The 21,342-nt window shown below is 42.6% G+C and overlaps 1 protein-coding gene across 1 annotated transcript in view; it reads right to left on the bottom strand.

Moving 5' to 3' along the window:
• Positions 1 to 1,426: 1,426 nt before the first annotated feature.
• The window catches only part of erf (Ets2 repressor factor), a 62,366-nt gene continuing 42,450 nt past the window's right edge, over positions 1,427 to 21,342 (bottom strand). Inside the window, exons 2-5 of the mRNA XM_015401584.1 lie at positions 18,580 to 18,814; positions 7,848 to 7,963; positions 6,587 to 7,728; positions 1,427 to 5,705 (exon numbers count right to left, since the gene is read on the bottom strand). Of these exons, the coding sequence (XP_015257070.1) occupies positions 5,046 to 5,705; positions 6,587 to 7,728; positions 7,848 to 7,963; positions 18,580 to 18,814 (2,153 nt within the window). The 3' untranslated portion in view covers positions 1,427 to 5,045. The remainder of the gene's footprint in view (positions 5,706 to 6,586; positions 7,729 to 7,847; positions 7,964 to 18,579; positions 18,815 to 21,342) is intronic.

Raw genomic sequence — 21,342 nt, 5'->3', positions numbered from 1 at the left:
CACACCAAAGCACCGTACTAAATATGCCAGAAACTAAATGCCAAAAAGACTAAAGCCTATTTTAGACTGAAAGATTTAAAAAATGCTACACTCAACATTAAGCTGCAACATTGTTTGGAAAGACATGGTAGAGGTTTCTGTTTGGCCCTGGGCTCGGATTGGAGGATGAAGACGGGGCCATCTACACAACCATGGTCATAAACAGCCCTGCAACAGATGGTGCATCCAGAACCGCACTGATCTTCACAGCATAGAGCTAGACCATGTTGACATAAACAGAATAAATCCAGGAGAACCGTCGCTAAGCTTCCGTACAGCCCACCTGTCAGGTAACAAAAACTGGTGCTGCCGAGAATAAGAAGTCAGGAAAAAGTTCAGAAATTAATAAAGTCCTCTTTAGCATCCATAATCCCAATCAAAAAGGCACAATTTTCCTCTAAACCTTTCTATCTTTTACAAACAAAAGTTTACATATAAAATACTGAAGTTTACCATGAATCTACGGATGGGTCAACAGCGGTTAGTTCAGAGAGCCTGGAAAAGATGCGATGCAACAAGAAAGGAAACAATCGTAGGAAGGAATGGCAAGGAAATAGGATGGAAAGAAGGAAGAAAAAGTAGGGACCAAATGACAGAAAATTAATAAGGGAGGAAAGATCACAAAGAATGAAAATGGAAGGTATGACACAAAAGGAAACGGAAGAAAAAGACAAACGAATAGATGTTTAACAAGGATGGAGGGACAAATAGAATGACACAAGAGGGGAAGGATGAGAAGAAAGGAAAGAAGGAGGGAAGGAAGGACCAGAGCCTGAAAGAAAAGGGAACATATAAGGAAGGGCACAGCACTGAGTGGCTGCATTAATAACCACAGGTCTATAGCAGATCCACCTTTAGATGGCGACTTTAAGCTTCCCTTCTCGAAGACCTCCTTTCCTCAAAGAGCTCTCTCTGGTCCTTATGTCTGTGAACAGATTCAACATTTATTTTTTATAATAACCCTGGTTGAGTGAAAAAGCAGCACGGTAATTTATCATTCTATTCACTGAACCATTATAGCTATACTATTAATTGAAACCACTTAGGAAAAAGTGCCATAAATTAGCTTAGCTATTAGCACCAGGGTGAACATATTGTTGCTTTAAATCCGTCCTTATTCAATAAACTGAAAAAGAAATTAAAATACCTGGAAATGCTTTTATTTTCTTTTTCTGTACTTATCCAGCAAAGTGTTTTGTTAGTCAGTTTCTATTGTCTTTAATCTTAAAATACCCAAATCCTAAACGCACGCACTGGTGGCTCAACGCTGACGACAAAGTCCGGAGGTAATCCCTTTGTTTACAAATAAACAGACAACAAAACCCTGAAGTCCTGCAGAATCTCTAGGAGAAAATGGATGCGTTAAAGAAGAGCAGCGACATTCATATTGGGTTTTAACTGGTTTTAATTAACCCTGATTACATCTTAATTACATGTTTGAAAAAAATAAAATAAAACAAACAATGAAAGAAGCGGAAATTCAATGTTACATCATAGTATTAACCCTCTGGTCTCCGCGTGAGGTGTTATGTAACAGCTCTGGGGAGAAAAGAGGAGAAAGAACAGACCGAAAGAGGGAGATCTTTACAGGGTAAAACACAACTTGCTCTTTAAAAATCATACACCTCCTCCCAAAATAAAACACAAGGAAAATATACAAGAGAGCGATAAAAGTAACATTATAAAATTAAAACGACAATAAAAGACAAAGAAAAAAGGATAGAAACTTCCTCTGTGCCCTGAAATAAAATCCTTGCCCGCTTCCCTTCCTGCTCCATCCCAGGTGGCGCATCTGTCAGCTCTAAATTCACTGTCACACATTTCGTTTATATTACATTAAAAAAAAATAAAATAAAAAAAAACGAACTAAAAGCTGGAAAGGATTCAACACAGGGAATGAAGTTCATGGGTCAACTCATCAATACCCTCCAAAGTGATGCTCACGACATAAAAAGCAGCAGCTAGCAGAGCCGCGGAATAAAAATAATGCCAGGCGGAGAGGTAAGTTACTCAATGAGAACCATAAAAACAACGATAATCCAAGTTCAAAATGACATCATAAAAATAAACCGACAAATCTGTACTTTTTTTTTCCATAGAGAAATGTAAAATCTGTGCCGTTTCGTCTGACAGTTGAGGCCTGTAACAGGAGGAGAGAATAACTGTTCTGGGATGTTTTTTTTTTTTTTTTCCCCCCCCCCCCCCCCGGCAAAATCTGTTGGCAGGAAGTCCAACAGAACGAGGAAATGTTCAGCGGTGAGAGCAAAAAGGAGCGTCCGTCGCTGAGATGCGGTAAAGTAAGGCAGCTGTCAGTTCATATACAGACGTACGACCTGGTGGGTGTGTGTTGTGACAAGCTTCAAGCCAGAACACCAGGGGCCTAACGGGAAATTCAATTAGCTCAGCTGCACAGATGCACAGTAGATCAAATATGTTTGTTTCAAAAGCATAAACTAATATTTTAATGGGATATATGTAATAAGAACAATCTGAAAAGTGTGGTGTGCATTGATCATTGATATTCAGCCCCATTAGATCTGGTACCCATGAATAAAACACAGTGAATTTACCACCAGAGGTCCCTAAATGAACATTAAAAAATAAAAAGCAGAGCAGAATTTTAAAGTGGGATTCATTTATAAAATATACCAAGATTTTAACATCTTCCAGAGCTCCGTTTGAATCAAACTGGATATAGCTCTCGATCTCAGTGACTCTGGAGGAGCTGCAGAACTCTACAGCTCTCTTAGTCCCGTATTTCACAGTCTACCCTTCGAATAAATAATGTTGAAAGAAAGATAAAATAAATATGAGACACAGCTTACCCAATGAACAATGTAATTTGCCCAGGTGTAAATGTAATACAGACAACTAGCCGTGAATTCATTGTTACATCAAGCATCATGCAAAGGGAAACGTTTTCTTCAATAAGGAGACTGCAACTGATGCTGGGGAGTAGGAGGATAACTCTAAAGCTAAAGCTGCTTTTAGAACGGTCTAATCAAAGTCCAGACTTAAAGCCAATTGAAAATCTGCGGCAGGGGAATTTGCCATTACATGAACGCTCCATCCAGTCTGCTTTGAGCTCGTTTATTCCCTTTTTTTAAGAGGAGTGAGCAAAACATGAAGTCTGTAGAGATACAAATCTGGTACAGATACATCTCCAAGCACAGGGCCCACTACAAACGCACACCAAACTTTTCAGATTTATAGACGTAAACAAGTTAAAAATCTATTTATCATTTCTTCTGCTGTAGAAAAGAACAGCTATCCAATACCTTTTGTTGGTCCTTAACATAGAATTTGATGAAGTTTGTGGCTGAATTGCGACAAAAAGTCCAACTTCTGTAAACGTTGCTGCTGCAGATCACCTGATGGGAACACAGGTAACCCACATAGGTGACTTCAGGGTGTTAAAGCCTGTCAGAACCACGTGTTTGCAGGTGGGTGGAAAAGTGCATAGATTAAAAGGAGACGGGGCGGATCTGGACGGGGTCACAATCGGCATAATGATTAAAACCCCTTCTCTTAACTGTGCTGAACTTTGAATCGTTAACCGGACTATGAGGACGGTGCAGGATTACTGCTTCGCTAATAACCCATGAGCTGACTGAGGGCGTGCAAACGAACACGGAGAAAGCCTGGAGAGGTGGCCTGCAGCCAGCTCCAACCAGGGAGAACCCCGCTGAGCAGAGCGAGACTGCAGACGGAAAAAAAAACAAAACAAAACAGAGCGCTGCACGCTGAAAGGGCAGGCTACTGCAAAACCAAGTGAACAGCAGAGCCAACTACAGCGTCTGAATCATTAGCAGTCTGCTGGTTTTTACTTTCTTCTTCTTCTGGTGAACTGGCCTGAGCTTTTTGTTTATATATGAAACAAATATACAAGAAATCTCCCTGGCCCTTCCTGGTTCTGCTGCCCCTATAACAACACCATCTGAAAATGATCCAAGTACCAAAAAACAAAAGAAACAAACCCTGAATCTGTTGCGTCTTTAAAATGCTGTGCTTTTCTGAATCTCTTCTGTAATCGTCTCCATTTCAACATATATAAAGATATATTCTGCTTGTGGCTTCAGAGCTCAGTTTAACTATTTTACAGGCTTTAAAAAGAAGGCGAAGAGCGGCAGTGTGTGTGTCTGTATTCATGTCTGTGAGGGGCAGTGCTGTGCATGTGTGTCTTTGCTGGTTTAGTTCAACACGTTAGACGAGCAGGAGCTGGTAAACTACGGCGCAGCTGAGACTGCTTCAGGTGGAGAAGCTCTCCATCTTTCCTTATTTTTTTCCTGCTCCTCACATCATCCTGGGGTTCAAATTAATTCTGTGAGAAGTCCTGATGTTTCCACAAGTGGTCCGCAAAGAGAAGGACAGAGCAGGAGGAAACGAGAGGAGAGGTTGAGGGGAAAGTTGAAGTCTCCGCTTGGATCTGGGATTTTTATGTCACGGTCCCTCAAGTCCTGTTCGCCGCTGTTGTGTGGGGATGTGCGTGCATGGATCCGTACAGATACAGCAAAAGGCTTCCCTGAGTGGAGAGGGCCAGACAAACATCCAACAGCCCCACTCAGCAGTCTTAGACACACTTTCCTTTTTTTTTTTTCTACAAATACACGATTATTCTCGTAGCGTTCCTCCGTGTCTCTCCGGGGCTTGATGCAGGCACTTAGAAGTCCCTGTGGGAGACGATCCACTGGATCGTGCTGGGCGGGTTGGAGGGCTGTGAGGGATTATTTGTCCTGAGGAAAGAGTTGTCTGGCTGCTGCTGATTCTGCTGATGAAGGACGGGGCTGCTGGGGCTTCACCGGCCAGGGAGCTGGTTTTTAGAGTAAGCAAGGATTGATAGCGGCTCTGACACAACAGGAATCTGGCTGTCAGTTTGAAGAGAGTGTGTGTCAGACGCTGCTCTCGGGTCAGATAGTTTGTCAGTGTGGGAGTGGGATTACAGAGGAACCATTTACAAACTCCCGCACTGCTGGAGCGGTAGTGTTTGGGCTGAGCTCCTCCTCAACTCAGCAGTCTTTGTTCTCCAGGGACAGCTGGGCTGTAGCGCGGTGCAGCTCGGCGCTCACTCTCCTGTGTGAAGCCAGAGGTACTGTTAAGGAGCCCTCGTAGGCTAACGGAGGAGGACTGTCGCCGTCTCCCTCCCCGCTGCCTGCCAAGTCCTCCCCCATCTCCACACATCCATTAGTTTGCCTCGCTTTATCTCTCTCCTCCTCCGGTCGGACCTTTTTGTCGTCCGACTCTTCCTGAGAGGCTTCCATGCGCTGGTCTTCGCTCCAGCGCCTCTTGAAGCGCAGCTTCAGAGGAATGCACTTCCCCTGCGTGGCTCCAGGTGAAACCGCCTGGGACTGGCTGGCGTTGCTCTCCCCCGGTTCGACAGGTTCGCTTTTGAGGGCGGTCAGCCCACGGTGAGCGTGGTGTGAGGTGAAGAATGGCATCAGCCCAGGAGGAGGAGGAGCGGGAGCTTTGAAAACGTCTTCGTCCAGGTCTTCGTCGTGTGACTGATGCTGGGCTGTGGCCGTACCGTTGGACAGATGATTATTGTGGTGGTGATGGTTAGAGACCCTGAAGTGTCGAGGGGAGAAGTTCTCCCTTTCATCTGGATCTTCATCGCTGATGTCTGTCACCTCCACCTCTTCCTCTGATTCTATATCCGAGATGGGCTCCACCTGCAGTCCAGCAAAACAGTTCATAGATCAACAACTCGATTCATTAGAAAAGCAAAAAGTTATGATAAAGATTTTCCATTGATTTTAAAACTAAAGCCCCTTTCTGCTGAGTCTAGATGTAAACAATTATTCAGACACCTTGGATTCAGTCTGATTTCTTTACAAACAGAAGTTTTCCAGAAATGGAAGAGGAAAATGAAAAAAAAATGCTCCATATAAAAATCTGAACAGTGTGGCTTGATTAGATCTATTAGAGCTAAAAGTGTCTGTCAGCTTCATCTCAGATTGTTCTTGCTTTACTTCCCAGCTAAATGAGATGCACTCAGATTTATTGGAGATTTTTATTGAAAATTCTGGATTTGACTAGGCCATTTCATCCCATTAATAAGCTTTGCTCTAAACCATCCAGTGGTGATTTATCTGCATGTTTAGGGTCATTTCCCTATATTCAACTTGAATCATCTAAACAACAAACTAGAGCATTTCTACCACAGCATCAGGCAGCCACTGCTGAGTTTAAACTCAAACGATGGTGTGTTCTGAGTGTGGAGTTTTATTTGTCTAATTCACAGACATTCATGATAATAAGTTCAGTTTCGTCCTTTTCTGATGAGAGCAGCTTCTTGCAGGTGTTTGGTTTGTCTTAAAATGTGTATGTTTCTTTTTAGTAAAGGTGTTTGACTAATAACTGTCCTCTTATCTTTGTTCTCTTTTGTACTTCACAAAAAACAAATAAAAATAAATAAATATCCATGTCTGTAACAAGCCACATATTGTTGGTTCATTACAAACTTTTAATGCTCCAATAAAATGTGTTCAAGTTGGTTGAAATGTGATTTAAAGGAATGAGGCCTACTTGTTTACAGAGAAAGAGGCTGTACCTTTATCTTTGGGAGTCCAGCGCTGTTCAAGGACTGCGTTGAGGAGGAAGCAGAAATGACTCCGGAGCCGCTGGCCGAGCTCAGGTCACTGCCGAATGACAGCGAGGACCCCAGTCCTGAGGTGGAGGACATGGACCCGGATCCTGAGCCAGACGACAGAGAGCTCTGCCTGGGTTTGCTCTGCCCCTCTCTCTGCTTCCTGCCCAGTGGGGGTGGCTGCAGCTTGAACTTGAAGGGAGACATGTGAGGGGGTTCCTCTCCCAGGTGGAGGGGGTGATGAATAGGATGGGAATGGGGGTGGGAGTGGGCAGAGTGAGGAGGCTGTGGGTGGTGATGGGCAGAGTGAGCCAGCGACGGGTGATGGTGCCGATCTCCAGCCCTCTCTCCTCCTCCGGCTCTCTCTGCACGATCAGCGGCGGCTCTCTCTGCGTTCAGGCTGGCTTTGTCGGTGGCAGGTCGGTGGGGCTGAGGGATGACGATGTTGGGGTACTGCAGGAACGCTCTGGGGCTGAGGCCGTAGTTGTAGACGGACTGGGTGTGGGCCTGCAGGTAGCGTTTCATGTCTTCTGGGTTGAAGGAGAAGTGGGAGCCGAGCATGGGGGACAGCGTGGGTGAGGGAGTGTAAGGGAGGTGAGATGTTGGGGTCATGGATAGCGCTGGAGACAGAGGAGGGGCCAGGAGGCTTGCTCCTGGGGGTCCTGGCAGAGGGGAAACGGGGAAGGGAGACAGGGGCTCTTGGTGGATGCGGTGTCCAGCGGGACCACGGGAACCTGGGTGGGCTGCAGGGTTGCCTGGCCCTCCATACATGCGGAATAGGGCCTCGTGAGACAGACGGGGATGGATGATGCTGCGGTAGCTCCCCCCACCACCCGGGCCCCCTCCCCCTCCGCTAACACCCCTTTCCCCCCTCTCCTCTCCTGTTCCCCCATTCCCCTCCTCGATCTCTGAATTGACTGAGGTGCCATCACTGCAGTCGCTCACAGAGCCGCGGGCCATTCGCCGGGCGACAGTGCTGAACATGCCTCCGGGGCTGCGTAGGTCCTCGTTGGGGGAGAGGACCTCAGAGGGCGTGGAAGGAGGGAAGCGGAAATGGGTCCCTGCGCCGGTGGGGACAGGGGGCGCGCTCTGGGGTACGCTGCTTCCTGTGAACACCAACGGAAAAGATGAGAAATTAATAAAGAAGCTTAACAAATAATCCTACTAAACTGAGGCAACATTTTTAGAGGTTATGAGATATTCAAGCATGAAAACAAAGACGTACCAGTGGAACCCATATCAATAAACGGGTAGTTGACCAAAACCAGTTTGTTGAAGTTGAACTTGTAGGTGAACCTCTTGCCTTTGGTCTTATGAAGGATCCTCTTGTTATAGTAGTATCTGGAAAACAGGATAAACCAAAACACATCACGACCTTTTATTTTCAACGCCTGCTGCATTAATTACACGATCGAAATCATGGAGGCTGCGACAGATGTTCCTGCACACACAAGCCCACGCTTTAATAACCCACGAGTCTTTCATGGACCCCCTCCTCGCCAACACCACAGATATTACAGAGTGTTGTATGACATTTGCACAAAGCAGACCCAGAAAAGGAGGGGAGGGGAGGGTAAACGGGATGAGAGAAAACAGACAGATGAGAAGCAGAGGATGGACGGAGCTCTGGAGCTGCAAAACGAGTCAGAAAAAGAAAATAATTAAAGAGATCAGAGGCTGGTGTGAGCAGCACCAACATGGAGGCCAATGGTTATTAGGCCATGTCAGATTTGAAAGAGGATTTTATTGGTGCCTGGGGTGTTCAACTAAAAGCAGGTTTTGGTTAAATTTATCAAGCTTCAAAGAAGTAAAAAAAAAAAAAAAAAAGTTTGTTTAGAACTGCTTTGTTTTTTCCCACTTTTTAAAGTTTCAGTGCTTTACTTTAGAGACGTTAAGAGACCTCAAAGAAGTGACCGCTAGTTTCTCCAGCCAGAGGAACCACCCCACCCCCATCTGTTGCTGCTGAAAGACAATTCAGCTGTCATGGTGTGGAAATACGGCTGTGCAATATAGCAAAACATTTAAATGAATATTGTGACACATATTTGTTGATGTGAACGTCTGAAACAAGGATTAGGAGAAAAAAAAAAGCAAGAACTCAAAATGTAACCTTAACTATTGAAAATTGAACCTGAATATTTTACACTGATATAGGTTGTACAACCTACAACCTTTGCTTAGGGTCCAGGATATGAAATTATTTTCTCACTTAGAGAAAATTTCAGCTAATTCAACTGCCCCATCGATTTCTAAAGGATCAGTCCACCTTCTATAAGCAATAACAGGTTATGCTGATATCAATTTCAATTCAGTTTATTTATATAGCGCCAATTCACAACACGTCATCTCAAGGCACTTTAAAGTTCAACCAGATCATACAGTCAAATTAATTAAAAGTTTCCTCACTAAGCATGCTTGTAGTGACAGTGGAGAGGAAAAACTCCCTTTTAACAGGAAGAAACCTCCAGCAGAACCAGGCTTAGTGCGAGCGGCCATCTGCTGAGGCCGACTGGGGTTCAAGGAGACAATATCGGCATCCTTCAACACCTTTATGATTTTGCTAAGTGAAGAAGACTCAAAGTTGGGCATTGATAGCGTTTGTGAGGCAAAAGAACAGAGAGTTTAGAAAATAATAAAGAGGAAGCTGTACTTTCTATGACCTTTGAGTATTTCATTCAACCTCTAAGAGAGCAAGACTTAAAACGGATAACAGGAAGGTTTCATTGAAGGACAGAAAAGTTGATCAGTTTTACCCTTTGGAGTCTATGACCATCAAGGACCTTGGGTGCATAAATAATGGAAACCTCAACAAACATGGCTGTTATTAATGCCAGCAACGTTGATTGTTGATGCACTGGGTCTAAAGATGGTTTGATCATCAACAGCCAAAGGATTTTGTCTCTTTCTAAGGAGTGAAACTTTGTGTTAAAGAATCTACCGTCCCCGACACAGTGGAATCTTTCATTAACTATAAATGACCCGTTTTAGGAAGGAAGGCTGAAAAAAACATGTGCAATCACTTCTTTAATGCTCTGTTATATTCTGGTTCTTAAAGAGCTGTTAAAGCAGCAACAATTATATAAAACCAGAGACTGGAACTTCGTCATAAGTGTCTGATTGGAGCATTTCTGATCACAGCTTGTATCCAGTATAATCTCAGAGCAAACAAATGTATTAATGCCATAAAACCGAGGCACCTTCATCTTGAATCCACATACAATCAGAATCTCATACCTATTGATTTTTGTAAAAACAGGGTTGAAATGGTGTCAGTGTGGAGCTAAAGACCCGCCGGGGCATTCTGTCATCGTTTTACTAGACTTTCATTTTATATAACAGCAAAGCAAATCCACTAATAAATCAGCCCATCTTTATCTGTTTATGTAACGGTCATTCTCTCTTTTCTCTCCCCCTAAGCTTTCTCTCCCCCATGGTTTCTCCCTACACTACAAGGCTCCATTTTTATTAACCTTTGTCCAGCTGCAGCTTTTTATGTAACATCTCTTCTTTCTTATCCACTTTTATGTAACCACCAGATCCCTGGCAGCCAACCGCCACACACAGAGAGACCGACTGAGGGCAGGAGGAGAAACACAGAGACAGGTAAAGAACAAACCGTCTCAGAGTGACTTCCTTACAAACCCATGTAGCAGGACGATGCATGCCTCCTGCTTGTTACAGAAACACACTTTGATTTTCCTTCCTCCAGCATGTGTTTCCTGCAATGAGTTAGGTAATGAGGGCTGGCAAAGATAAGGGCTTCTTGAAGGTATGTAGTTATTGTTAAGCTAATTAAAGCCCGCTGACTATCATTTACACTCAGCGGTAGTTATCTAGACGGCGGCGTGTGCGTGCAAGCGTCTGTTTTTTTGTTGCCGTGGAGGTGTCTTTTCTGTCCCTCTTATTATGCTCATTACCAGACTTTTGACACCGTTTCCCACTCTGGGAACAGACTGTTGCTCTTTTTCACTTGTCTTCTCCTCCCTCCCCTCCCTACTTCATTTCTCCCACACTGATACCCCCTGTCCTCCACTTTCTCTCATCAACCCGCCTTCCCCCACGTCTTCATCCCAACTCTTTTCCACTGATCCCCCCGAGGCGGTGGGTGAGGGAGGGAGAGACGGCGAGAGACAGGACAGGCCTGCACTGTTGAAAACATTGTTTATGCCAGGCACAAAGCCGCATGTAATTTCTGCTCGAGGGGAGACACTCAGAAGAGTTTGGGAGGGGAGGGAGGGCGAGGTGTTTGGGACAAAGGGAGGGAAAGAGGACGGAGGGGCAAATCAAAACAAGAGTGTGATCAAATTAGATGATTATTGAAGAGTCAACAAGCTGTGCTACAGTCAACATGATCCAGAGTTGGAGAAACGAGTACCATATGGTCAGACCCATTTCTCCTACTCATAGCTTTGATTTTACTTAGCTTACTCCCATTTTAACAGTAAACAGTTCCTGTCTTATCAGTGTATATAGCTACTGTGTATGAGCTCATCTATCTTGGTACTTTAGTATTTCAATGAATTATGGAGATTAGTAGGTATAAAAATGCAAAGATTATTTGATTTTACATTAAACCTGGTTTCCCCTGATTTAGGTTCTGATCTTGGTATGGAGAACACTCAAGATGAAAATAAAAAATAGGATCCCTGCTCAAACCAAAGTCATTTGGAGCGTCAGGTTGCCCGAAGGTTTGTATTGTCCGACAATATTACTCATTTTTATCAGCAGCAAAGTAGAAGCAGGGCATAGAAAATCTCTCCAACACTATGAGTTAGTAAAATGTTATTTTTGGTCTCTTGTTCCTGACTTTCCCATCTGTAGGGCAATAAAAGATACGGTCCCTGTTAATTTTACCCAAGGATTCAGAAAACAAAAAGTCAAACCCGGGATTTTGAAACTCAGAGTTTAATAGATAAAGAAAATGAGAGAAAAGTACTGAGATCACAAAGTTGGAATTTGACAACTGATGCTGGTTCTGGAGCACACGGTGACCCCCGCCCCCCATTCTTGCGCCGTCATACGGGCAGACGGTCTTTGAAGAGCATTTGAACTCACTTCAAAAGAGAAGAAAGGGATTCTTTGAGCGCCTGTGTTTAGCTGCCCACCATACTTGCCCTGCATGCATACACACCCCTGTGCCATATCATTTAGAAAACACTCAAAATCCTACATTAGCGTCCCCCGTCACATTTATCTTCTACATCTTTAATCTACTCCATGTTGGACAACATCAATCAGACATTCGGTCAAAGGGAAGATACAATAGTTTTTTCTAATAACTCACTTTTTACTATAAGTGATTCCAGGCAAATGCCTGGATAATCAGACAAACGTTCCACAGCCTAAACGTGACGATCAAAATAGAGAGATTAGCGGCTCTTAACACGAAGGGCTAAAGTTTTTACAACATGCTCAAATAATTAGAAAAAAGGAATTTATTGTGCAAGCTGAACTGAACATAAACTCAAAAACCAAACAAAGAAGTTGGTTTTCACACACATTTTCCCCATCGGCCACAGTCACACCTGTGCAGGGTCATATGACCTGACCTTCATCCATAGACTGCAGGAGAGCAGCGTCCCAGAAGCCTGATGGACAATTGATAGAGGATGGATGGATTATTAAATATAGATATATCTATAAATGATAACAAAACAAGGCCACATTAGATGACTGAATAAAAAAATATGTTTAAGCAAATATAAAATATGTGAAACATGTAAATCCTCTCTTGCTGCTTGGTGTCAGTGAGGTGGACAGTGATGTTAATAAAGCTCTCCGTTTACAGGCTTAACAACAACCAGTGGTGGAAGCGACACTTTGTGCTCTTAGTTGTGCTTCTAAACAAGTGGTCATGGCTGCTGCCAGAGGAACGTTGAAAACTGGGCCTCCATTTTTCTGTCACATCGCCATCCTTCGAGCAAATGGGTCATTTTTGGTTGAGATGTTGACTGCCTAAGGAGCATACCTAATGTTTATATTTACAAGCAGAACCACATGAGGTGCCTGTGTAAATGCTCCATCATCCAGGTTAGTCATCCACATAAGCTACAATATGCATCCTTGTTGCTGTTAAATTGGCATAACATGATCACCAGACTCAGTTAGGATCTTTTCACGTTTCTGCTTCGGTAGCCGTCCAGCATGAGTATTTCTTTTACAAAGGTTTATTTTATTGAATAGGAAATAATTTAGGAAAATAAAACATTTAGTTAGAAGCAGAGCTGCACTGAAATGATGGAAATATCCTCATAGTTCAAACGTTTTGGGTAAAACAATACCAACTGTATTTAATAACGTTTGAGAGTGAGCTCTTTTTCATTAGCACTCCACCCATACACACCAACGCATCCTCCAAAGACGAACAGTGGCGGCCCCGTGTCGAGGGCTCGTGGACAGGCTGTGCCTTGCCCATTGTTGGGCTGTAAATAGGGGCTGACTGTGACAGGAAGTTAGGATTAAAATACTCCCCATGCGTCCCATGTTTATTTTCTGCCTCTTTCGTCAGCATTGGCTGTTACAGACACTCCAACAATCACATCCCAGCCAGATCTACCTTAACACATATGCACACACACACACCAGCTGCTCATACTCAGGTGAATGTTTGTGTGAATAAGCTGCAGACGTCAAAGCCCTCTGTGTAACGCTGTTTACCGAGGGAAAAAAGGAAATTAAAGTAGTTTGTGTGAGCATGTGTGCTAGGTTAGGGGTGTGATTTGGGTAGATATTGAATGCTCTGTACATGTGCGTGCAAAAATGTAAATAAACCTGGTACTTTTACATCTATCTGCATGTGTTTCTGCTGAAGAAAAGGATCTGGTCAGGCTCTAATTGGACCGGCCACACTCTATGTGGGCCGGGAGACATAGTAGAGCACAGTAGAAAACAGAGACCCCATTCAGGCAGTGACAAAGACAAACACACATAACTCATGTAAGCTGAATACATACGTGCTGCAGATAGACACAATGGTTAAACAATACATGCACATAAAACTGAAAGTCACGCAGTGGTTCTCTCCCTGCAGGCGCTAGCTGCTTCTACTAAATGCACAGCTGTAAACAGAGAACCTCTGACACATAAACAGGCCCTACCAGTGTGGTGAAGTGTGCATATGCAGCAGCATTTCCTGCAACATGTTTTGTAAATGTGGTCACTCTGGTAGAACCAAATGCGCATCGTTAAAAGTTTGCAAAAGTATCACACATCATGAAAACCGTCAATTAAATAAATGCTGGAAAAGAACCAATTGTGCTTGGCAAACAGCGTGTACAATGGTGCGTTTGTGTACACCAATGAGGGCATGAGCTGTGTTGGTAATCTTTACCAGCTGTGCGTGGCAGTCGCCGTGACCTCTGACCAGAGAGCAAACGGTGGCTGCTGACTGGTCCGACACGGGAGGTCTGAAGGGTCTAAGGGAGCTGGGACCTCTTAGCGTGATTACACTCATTAGGCCAGCGCTCTAAAATGCATGATTGGTAACAGGCTTCATTTACCCCCACCATGCTTGGCCCATCGCAGCCATTCGCTTTCATGAGACTAGAAAGTGAAACAAGCAGGTTTAGTCGTTTCTTCTTTCAAGTAACCACCAATAAACTGGAGCTGAATGTTACAGATTGTGCCCATTTCTTCGTTCATTAGCCACACTGGCTGTAAACCTTTAGAAAGCTAAGGGGGCGAGGAACTAGAGGTGTTTTATATGTACCTGAAACATTAGCTATGATTACATGGAAACAATGGGATTGGAGGCCTGATCAGATCAAAATGTTTCATGTAAACATTTAGACTGAAGATTCTCATTCAATTTAGACATATCAGTCCAAAAGAGAGAGGCGGTCATTCCAATTACCGTCCATGTAACCATTCCCTGTACTATCCCAGCGAACACATTCCATGTACATGTCCATGAACAGCCATTCAGAGTAAAATTATCTCCACTGCGCACGTTTACATCCGTCTGACGTTTTTCCTCCGTTTTTCTAGAAAACTGGGCAGTTCTGCTCTTGCTTTAATGATTTAATCTGTTCGGATTGCTTGGTACAAGTACACACCTCTCATGAACAGATCATTTGATTCATTTGATAAAATTTTGCGCATGTAAACATACCTTAGACCAATACAAAGAAGCATATAACTGCACAGTGGAAAGTCGGAGTTCAAATGATGTTTAAAAATAGTTTTACAATTACAAATCTAATGTGCTACATGCATTTGTGTTTAGCCCCATTTACATTGATACTCCTGAAAAAACTAAGTGAAGCAAATGAGTTTTGGAAGTCCAATAATTTGCAAAAGAGTCAATCTTTGTATAATTTAGTGTAAATACAGAAGCACAGGGAAGGCCTCAGAGGTCTGTTAGCAAACATCGACATAAAGGGCAAGAAACACATTAAAAGGTCAGGGGAAAAGAGCTAACGCTGGCCAGTTAAAACATGACCATACACCTAATCCAGGCAAGGAGAATATAAGTGACAGAAATAGCCAACAATAACCCTGGAGGAGCTGCAGATTCACTGCCCAGGTAGGGGCATCTGTTGGCATGACAACGACTTTTTGTGCAGTTGGCATGTCCATATTTCAGAGAAGATAGTTCAAGTTCGCTGAGTTTTTCCACAAACCACAGGAAGAGGCAGCAAGGAGGAGGGTGCTCTGTTCAGAAAAGAACTGGTTTGAACAGCAAACCGTTCCTTATGCTGGGAAGGTAGTGGCAGAATCATGCTGTGGGGTAAGTTTCTTTAGCACAGATAAAGTAGCTGGAAAGAGGTGACAAGATGAATAAAGTGGAGGAGACTCAAAAAGACTTGAGACAAGGCCTGAGGTTCACCTTCCAGGATTTAAGCATGCAGTCGGGGTTGTTTGTTAAGAGTCAAAGGATATCTTAATATTAGAAAAACCCAATCCAATTCTAGGCAAAAGTCCTGTGTGTGGCATATGCACTAGAATTGATGCTTTGAGAGGTCCTTCATCCAGTCTAACTGAGCTTGAGCTACTTTACAAGGAGTAAGGCTAAAGCTGGTAGAGAAAAACCACTAAAGACTTGCAGCTATAATTGCAGTTAAACCTAAAAATAGTTCAGGCAGGAAGAATACTGCCACCTCTAAATGTTTTATTTTTAAAACCTTAGAGAACTCCGTTTCCCTTTATAATTACCCACTTCTGGGTAATTATAAATCAATAAAAAAATCCAAATAAAATCCATTAAGATTTCTGGCTGTCAGGTAAATAATGGTTCAGGGGAAACAAAATAATATCTCTGTAAGACAAAACATCCACTTTAATTCACATATACTAGCTTAAAAAGGACATTTATTTTGCAACATCTACCACTTCCACTGGCACGTTCCTGTACACAAACACATGAACACTCGCATCGTTTCAGAGTAATCCTCTCAACAGGAGTGGGAATTTCACAGCAGCCGTGGGAGCGGGAGGCCAGGATGACGCATTGTCCGAGGCTGCGTCCCCTCAGCGGAAAGCCGGCACATACGCACATGTCCACACACAATGAAGGCGTCCTGATTAAGGGAATTTCCAACATGTGCCTTACAGGCAGAAAAGAATAGGAACACCGGGGTAAAAATAATAATTACAAAGGCTAAGTGATAAAAGGAACACTTCAAAACAAGCAGGTCTTTTCAAGTGTGGATTTGTATGAGTGGGCTCGCCGCCACATGCTGACTGTGGGCTCCATTATTAGCAGACCGCAGGTTTTCTCCATATGAAGGGCACAAGGAGGTCTGCTATCCAGCAGTTTGCTCCATATGGGGACGGTTACCATGCACATGTGTGATTGAGGGCTCCTCTTATAACTTCATCAATCTTTAGTCGTCTTACTGCTTTACTACTTTTGTCTTAAGGGGATTCAGTGATGAAGTTTCTTACAGTGAAAGCAGCTGTGGTTTAAAATGAGGTGACAGTTGAGTGTGTCTTGTTCACTGATCCTCCTGCTCATAACCCTGAAACAACACCAGCTAATATATATGTTTTCTTTCCTCTAATGGGGCCTGCAGGCAGGAAGTTTGGACACGACTGTACCAAGAACGAGGCGGTAATAAGCCTCCAAGGCTGGTCCATCAGAGGGCACTAAGACCCACTATATATAGGCACTTACTGAGGCCTAAGCTCCAAATCTACTCAAGCTTCAAAAGGATGGACATCCTATAAATACAAAGCCAGACAAGAACCTCGTCCATATTCTATTCTATCCAAGTCAGGGATTAAATCCAGATTGTAAGTCTCAGTAATTGTGCTGTTAAATGTGGAGAAAAATAAGCAGTCCCCTCTAATGCAGGCCGTCCTCATGGGACCTCGTCTGTAACGGACATCGTCCTAATCTCACCAGTAAATGAGCGTCCTCACGCTGCGCTGACGATGCAAAGTGATGCATTTCCTTCCCTCATGTGGCTTTCTTTAAAGTGCTTAATCTAATCTGGGCCGTCTTTATAAAGACACGATGAGCGGGAAACTAAAGAATCTGTGAATGAGGCCTGCTGTTTTCAGCTAGGATCGGATTAGGGGAGTTCCTCGGGGTTATGCAGTGCAGATTAGATTCAGTTTGAGGAGCAAGCAGAAAAACGCCACAGAAAACGTTTGCAAAATCTACAATTTGCCCATTTACGTAATGGCTGTGATTTAGAGCATATTAACTCATATTTACTCTAAACAAAAGTCTAAACAAAAAACACATATTTTACAGACTGTAGAAATCATTCAAATGTAAGCATTAGTAGAAATATTAGTTTCTTCTTCAACAATCATTGACCACGTTATAGATTTTTCCCTTTGTTGTAAAATACCAACACTTGATGGTTAGAGTCCTATTTATCATGCATGAGGCTTTCCTCATTTCACCCTGAAAAAGAATCTAGAAGGCAACTCTGTGGGCTTCAGACTGAAGACATCCCTATAATAGACTAATGGACTTGGCGGATAAAACCTCAACCAAAAGGTGTAAAAGCCTTACTGGCCAATTGGGTTAATGCTGTAATAGTTCTTGGAGAATAGAAGCAGCTAAATTTATCTAGTCGTGCCAATTAGCTCATTGCGTTGCAAGCAAAGTGTCAACATGAGGACAGGGATTTGGGAACAATTTAAGATCAAAGGGGGAGCCTTTACGGCTGTAGGCTAAAGAACCGCCATGTGTCATTAGAATAACAGCCTTTATTGTCCCAGGATGGAGAGATTCAAATGTACAGGCTCACTGTTCACTTCAAGTCAATTTCATTACAGCTGCGGTTTAAGAAAAGAAAATTGTAGAAAACTTTTTATTACGGTCGATGCTGATGGTTTACTTTCATCATTCTGTAATTAGTAGTATACAAAGCAGAATATTACAATGTTTAGCTCACCAACAGCTGTTTCCTAAAAATTCTCTGCATCTCAACAAAAATTTCTACCTCTTTGAAGAAGAAAAACAGCTTCTCCATTTATTCAAACTCGAACCAGTTTATGGTGGTTTGACAATCACTTCTTTTTCCATCTGTTATTGGCTGAAACCAGCTTCTGGTTTCCTTTCATGTTTGAGCTGCAGATTCAATCTGATATTTTTCCTACTCAGATCAGAATAACTGTACTGCACAATCCTTAAAAAAAGGTTAGTTAAAGATATTAGTGAATTCCAAGATTATCTAGATTCTGGATTTATGCATCTAAGCTTTCATTCTATTCCATTTTTTTAAGAATCTAGAAAAAGAGACTTAGAAGGTCTCTAAATAGTAGAGTTTCTTAATTTGGATGCATTTTTTTAAAGGCATATTTTTCCTTATTTTCAGCAAGCCACCAATCAGATTAATTCAAATGAGAGAAAAACAAATAGAATAAGTAAATAACAAAACGATATACAATTTGTTGATTTTTATGCTTTCTTTCTAAATCTTTAAAATGTACAGAAGAAGTAGTGAAAGTAAAGCTTCCCTCCCATAAACAGCTAAAACCCAGTTTAACCATCAGCCTACCTCAGTGCCCTGCTGAGCTTGTCGTAGTTCATCTGTGGTTTACACTTCCTTGCCCCCCACAGCCGGGCCACCTCGTCCGGATCCTTGATGACAAACTCCCCGTAGTCCCCTTGCCAGGCGATGACATCATGGTACTCCTCTTTCCGGAGCAGCTCCAGGATGAAGTGCCACAGCTGGATCTGCCTGGACCCTGGGCTTGACTCTGGCTTGTAGGCCCATTCTGGAAAGGCGAACCCTGCAGCAGATGCAGCAAAGAGTGAGTTCATGTGATTAAATCGTTGCCTGATGGTCTCAGAGATTTAACCTGCAAGAAGATTATGGGGACACTGTCCACAAAACTTCCTCTAGAGCGTACCAGTAATAGTATGCAATGATATCAAAACGTTTTTTTTATTCATTTGTTAGTTTCGGTTCTCTTCAAGAGTTGTTCTCGCAGTTGTCTTGAGAGTTCCCAACATTTTCAAAGCAACTTTCTGATTATGGTCTTATTTATCTTTGACAAAACAAGCAAAACATCAAAAAGAACATTTCAACATCTCAAGGGCTCAATCTGTTTATGTAAGCATTAGCACTCCGACTACAATGGATCACATTGTATTTAAGCTACCATTGCATTAGGTGCTTTATTTTTCTTTTAACTCAGATGTCAGACACATTTTAAAATTCTCTATAGTTCCTCCTATTACCTTTTATCTTTCTTAATCATTTTGAACCTCAAAACTAGTGCAGCACCATATAGAGCTTTATTATGGGGCTGCAATATAACCATGATGAAGGACCAGTTTTATGCAATATATGTTGAGTTAATGCGTTTCAAGTACCATAAATTCACACTACACGTCGGTGTCATATCTGCCAAACTGATAGGACTTTTTACTGAGATGCTAAAGCATACAGAAATACAGAAAGAGAAGAGTAAAGAATATATGATTAAATTGAAAGAGTTCTTATAAATGCACTATTCAATTATTTTCTGACAGGCAGCTCTGAAAAAAAGCTGTATTTTATCCTATAAAAGGACAACCCAAAAAAAAAAAAAACAGCTTTAAATGTTTGGCCTGAATTAACTGAGACATAAAGAAAAATAAAACAATGTCAACTGTACCATAAATGGTACTTTTGCAATAACAAATATTAGCGCAGCAGCATCTCATTGTTTTGTTGCTTTATCAGTGATCTGCACAGCAGCTTTAAAAGGGAACCTTGAGGTCAAAACCTTCACTGATCACTGTGGGTGAAGTTCGTGGGGCAAAGCTTCCGGTTAGTGGCACCGTCTGATTGGATGCACTTCTGCTCTAATATCCAGATTAAAAGCCATAGAAACACAACTCTGGAAAAAGATTAGCTGGGAAATTAACGGATCTGAAAAGAGACGGTGACAGACTGCATCAGGGTGTGCAGCTCTGTGTTTTGTCTTAATCACGACTCTCATTGACTTTTTCTAAACCACTTCCCCATACTGTCATTAGGTCAGCGCCTTTCTGCAGCAGCTCTCTGCAGGAAACACAAATGCACTCTGAAACTACAATTGAAAGTCATTGTATAAGTGGGCTTTATGGAAGGGTTAGGTGCTCAAAAAAACCTTTCCACCTCTCCTCCGCCTCTTTCCTCTCTCCTGCAATCACTCTTTCCCCTGACTGGAGGGAAACAACATGGCCAGTCATCCCTCCTGTCTATCCCTTCATCTCTCTCTCCACCCTCTGCTCGAAGGAAATGCAGAGCTGGAGGCGCAGAATGAGACCGTAGGCGCGGGTATATGACTGTTTTCATGAGCATGTGTGCACCCAAATGTACGAGCCTGAAACAGTTTATGTGCCATTGCGTGTGTTTAAAAATGTTTGTGCAAGTCTCCCACTAACATTCTGTTGCCTGGGTGGTCAATAAATCTGACACGACTAAGCAAAACAAACTATTGGAGTGTAGTAGATTGCCAAATTCTGCGTGGACTAGATCTTTTTTTTTAGCTACAGTCAAACTGAAGGCTCAGAGAGAATAACAAGGTTGGCAGAGATAAGAAATACAACTTTATCAGCCTGTATGTTGTCTCTGAAATACCTAGCGAAACAGCAAAAGGCCCCACATAAACAAGGTGAACATGTTTATTGAATGTGTGTAAAAGCCCTAAAATATAATTAAATATTGCAGAAGCAGAAACTCACAATGTACTTTTATCATTAGTATGTTTATTCAGAAGCAAATATAAATAAATATACAGAAATGTAGAAAGTATGATATTAAAATCATTGGTGGTAATTTTTGTCAATCGAATTATCTAAGAACTTCTACTAATGCAAGGATTTGCATGCTACCTGCAACTACCTCTTCCCTTCTTTGTGGCGGCAAACCGAATTGAAGCGTATTGTCACCTAAAGGGATGGAGTGAGAAAGTCAGTGTCATACTTTAGTTAAATGTAACACGACTTGTTGCTTTGTAGTTTCTAAATAGCATTTTGTTTAATTAGGATTATATTGCAAATGCGGTTATTTGCCCAGCCCTGTGTTTTACTACCATAAAGTGTCTGATGTTTGCTGTACTCATCTGGGAGCAAAGGGACTGTGGGGAGTATAGATTTGATACCCTAAAGCATTGATATTAAGTATGTAAAGCTGTGGACTAGAACCATCATCACACACCAGCACATTAAATAAGACTCTCTATATCAACCTGGAAATGTTGCATCTGAAAGGAAACCAACCATTCCCCATGCCCCTCTAACTTCCATATGCAGTTCCTATTGGAGGACTGTGGGGTGAGCTGAGGAG

The sequence above is a fragment of the Cyprinodon variegatus genome, unplaced genomic scaffold (genome assembly GCF_000732505.1).
Source record: "Cyprinodon variegatus isolate N-32 unplaced genomic scaffold, C_variegatus-1.0 Scaffold1234, whole genome shotgun sequence".
Taxonomy (NCBI): domain Eukaryota; kingdom Metazoa; phylum Chordata; class Actinopteri; order Cyprinodontiformes; family Cyprinodontidae; genus Cyprinodon; species Cyprinodon variegatus.
This window is presented reverse-complemented; position numbering and strand designations above follow the sequence as displayed.